Below are 2733 nucleotides of genomic sequence, written 5' to 3'. Positions count from 1 at the left end.
TCAGCTCCATTCTCTTTGATTTGTGGAAGGGTTAGAAGCCATCGTTTGCCCGGAAATTGGCATGGTATTCCATCCTCAAGCTCAATATGACGACACTACAAACATTAAACTGGAGAATGTGGAGCATGATCTCCTGGAAGAAACAAATGGTCAAGCATGAACGAGTAAATGCCATGTAACACCTTAATTACCTAATAAAATTCTCTCATCCTGCATATTTATTCTATTGGTAACAAAGGGTAATGAACACACTTGAAGCAGATTCCAGTTAATGGATAATTTTCATTTAGCACAAGTTATCAAAAATACAAACTAGGAAGTGTCTTATACTCTAGTTCCTCACCTGTCTGATATTTAACATTGAGACAGGAAATTCAACAAATAAATTAAACTTACAAATTGCAATTACTGTTTATATGCTTGGTCGAAAGCACGATCCTCCAAACACCAATCCCTTCCAGAAAGCTCTAATAGGAGCATAGCTTTTAAAATTCATTAACATCAGCGAGCTAACTCTGAAGTTGAAGGATTTGCTGCTAATATATGTCGTGAAGCAATGTGCGGTTTAGTTGGGATTTGCAAGGATTCTATGTTCCCTTCTAGCATTTCTAACACTCTTGTCATCGATGGCCTCATTGTAGGATCAGTTTGTATGCACCATAGGCCAACTATTATCATTTTTCTTACCACCAAATGTTCGTCTTCATTCACAATGCGATTGAGATCAAGTGTAGCATTTTGTGCGAGGTGATTATATATCCAATCAGGAAAATATATTGAACTTGATTGATCAGCATTGACATCAATATTTGTCATCTCACCGACCATTTCCAGAACCATCATCCCATAACTATAGACATCTGATTTGTAAGAAACTTCTCCAATGGTTCTATAGACTAATTCTGGAGCTATATACCCTATTGTCCCCCTCACCCCTAGCATTGACACTGTACTGGACCTATTGGGGGAAAGTTTAGCCAGGCCAAAATCCGATATCTTAGGATTGAAGTCTTTATCTAGAAGAATATTGTGAGGCTTTATGTCAAAGTGCAGAATTCGTGTGTTACAACCTTGATGCAAATATTCTATTCCCCGAGCAATGCCAACTGCAATTTCTAACAACTTCTCCGATCCTAATTGATCTTCTGGTAAGGAGTTATTATTGCTTATGAACTTGTCAAGAGATCCGTTTTGCATGAAATCATAAATGAGAGCTCTTTTGGAACCCTCAAAGCAAAATCCGAGGAGAGTGACAATGTTAACGTGGGAAGTTGTGCTAATACTTGCAACCTCATTGATGAACTCTTCTCCTTTACCTTTTGCTTCTTTCAAAATCTTTACCGCCACAAGACCGTCATTTTGTAGCTTTCCTCTATATACAATAGCAAAGCCGCCTTCTCCTAACTTGTCATGGAATGAATTAGTCATCTTCTTGAGATCTGAGTATTTGTATCTTCTTGGCGCACGATCCCCATGGTTTTTCAAGAATAGTTCGATGTCCTTGTCGTTTTGTGTTTTTCCCTTACAGCTTCTTTTGATGAAAGGGAATAAGATTACGAAGAAGAGGGCTAACGTAGCAACTGGAATACCTGTAATGAGAAACAATTTCTATATTAACAAATTGAAATACATAAGAAATGACAATAAAATTTTAAAGATATACCTGCAATTAAAATTGGTTTCAATTTACTCTTTCCTTTTCCTTTTCCTTTTCCTCTTCCATTTCCATTTTCTTTTGGCTTTTCTTCTGCAGCAGCTGAAGTAAGAACACATGTTAGATCCAGCAAACATATTAAACAAGAAGAGCAATTCATTTATCCCATTATACTCTCTTCTGCACCAAAAATCTTTGATAAGCCATGAACATGAAAGATCTAAAAAAATAAAATAAAAAAATTCGGTGATAACACCTGCTTTACTGATAAAGACAATAGTGTGTAACTGATCGACATTGAACTCTGCACATTATTTGGATTCTGATTTGAATTGACATCACATGACCAACCATAGACTATGAGGTTAAAAGACAGGTATGTGAAATACAGATTACTATGTATTGAGTCTTTGATTTCCATAAAAGGTTAACCTTTTTAAATTTTTAAGCTGACACTAATTTACCCTCAAAAAGTATTATATACTGGTTGTACCTCTTTGACATTCAAATTGATTCCTGATGTTAGTTGTACATTGGCCTCCTGTATTATGACACTCATTGCAATCATCAGACAGATGCCATTCGAGATCATATTCGTCACTAAACATATTCCAGAAATCCAACGAATTTAAATCATATTGCTTGTAAATTGGCACTGGGACAGCTGAACAGTCATCTGGGGTCGAAAGAAGATTCCCATCGGTATAATATACATCAAAGGTTTCGCAATCTGTGAAGTTTTTGAAACCCTGGAAATAACGCATCAGTGTATCACTTTTAGTTTTGGTGCATCTGAACAAAGTAATATTTCGGAAGATGGTAAAAGAAATAATAGGAGAGTTCGGAAGAGAGAAATTGATGTAGGGTAAATCACAGAATTTAAATCTCAAATAGCCTAGAAGAGTAGGGTTTCGAATCGAGAACACGTTGGTAGAGATCTTGTACAGAATGTCATATGATTGTGATGATCCTTCATTTGCCAGGTAAAGTTTTGGACTACTAGAATTGCAATCAACCCTTAAGAACCCACATTCGGGTTGCGAATAATTAGAAATAGGAAACTCCAAAACCCCAAGGCT

General features: G+C 36.4%; 1 protein-coding gene across 1 annotated transcript; it reads right to left on the bottom strand.

The window, feature by feature from the left end:
• Positions 1–425: 425 nt before the first annotated feature.
• On the bottom strand, positions 426–1567 carry LOC111369406 (LEAF RUST 10 DISEASE-RESISTANCE LOCUS RECEPTOR-LIKE PROTEIN KINASE-like 2.4). The gene has a single exon (XM_022990907.1). The coding sequence runs from the start codon at positions 1426–1428 to the stop codon at positions 502–504; it is 927 nt and encodes a 308-aa protein (XP_022846675.1). The 5' UTR covers positions 1429–1567; the 3' UTR covers positions 426–501.
• Between the last annotated feature and the right edge of the window lie 1166 nt (positions 1568–2733).

The sequence above is a fragment of the Olea europaea genome, chromosome 20 (genome assembly GCF_002742605.1).
Source record: "Olea europaea var. sylvestris chromosome 20, O_europaea_v1, whole genome shotgun sequence".
Taxonomy (NCBI): Eukaryota; Viridiplantae; Streptophyta; class Magnoliopsida; order Lamiales; family Oleaceae; genus Olea; species Olea europaea.
Note: the sequence above shows the minus strand (reverse complement) of the source record. Positions and strands in the feature narration are given on the sequence as shown.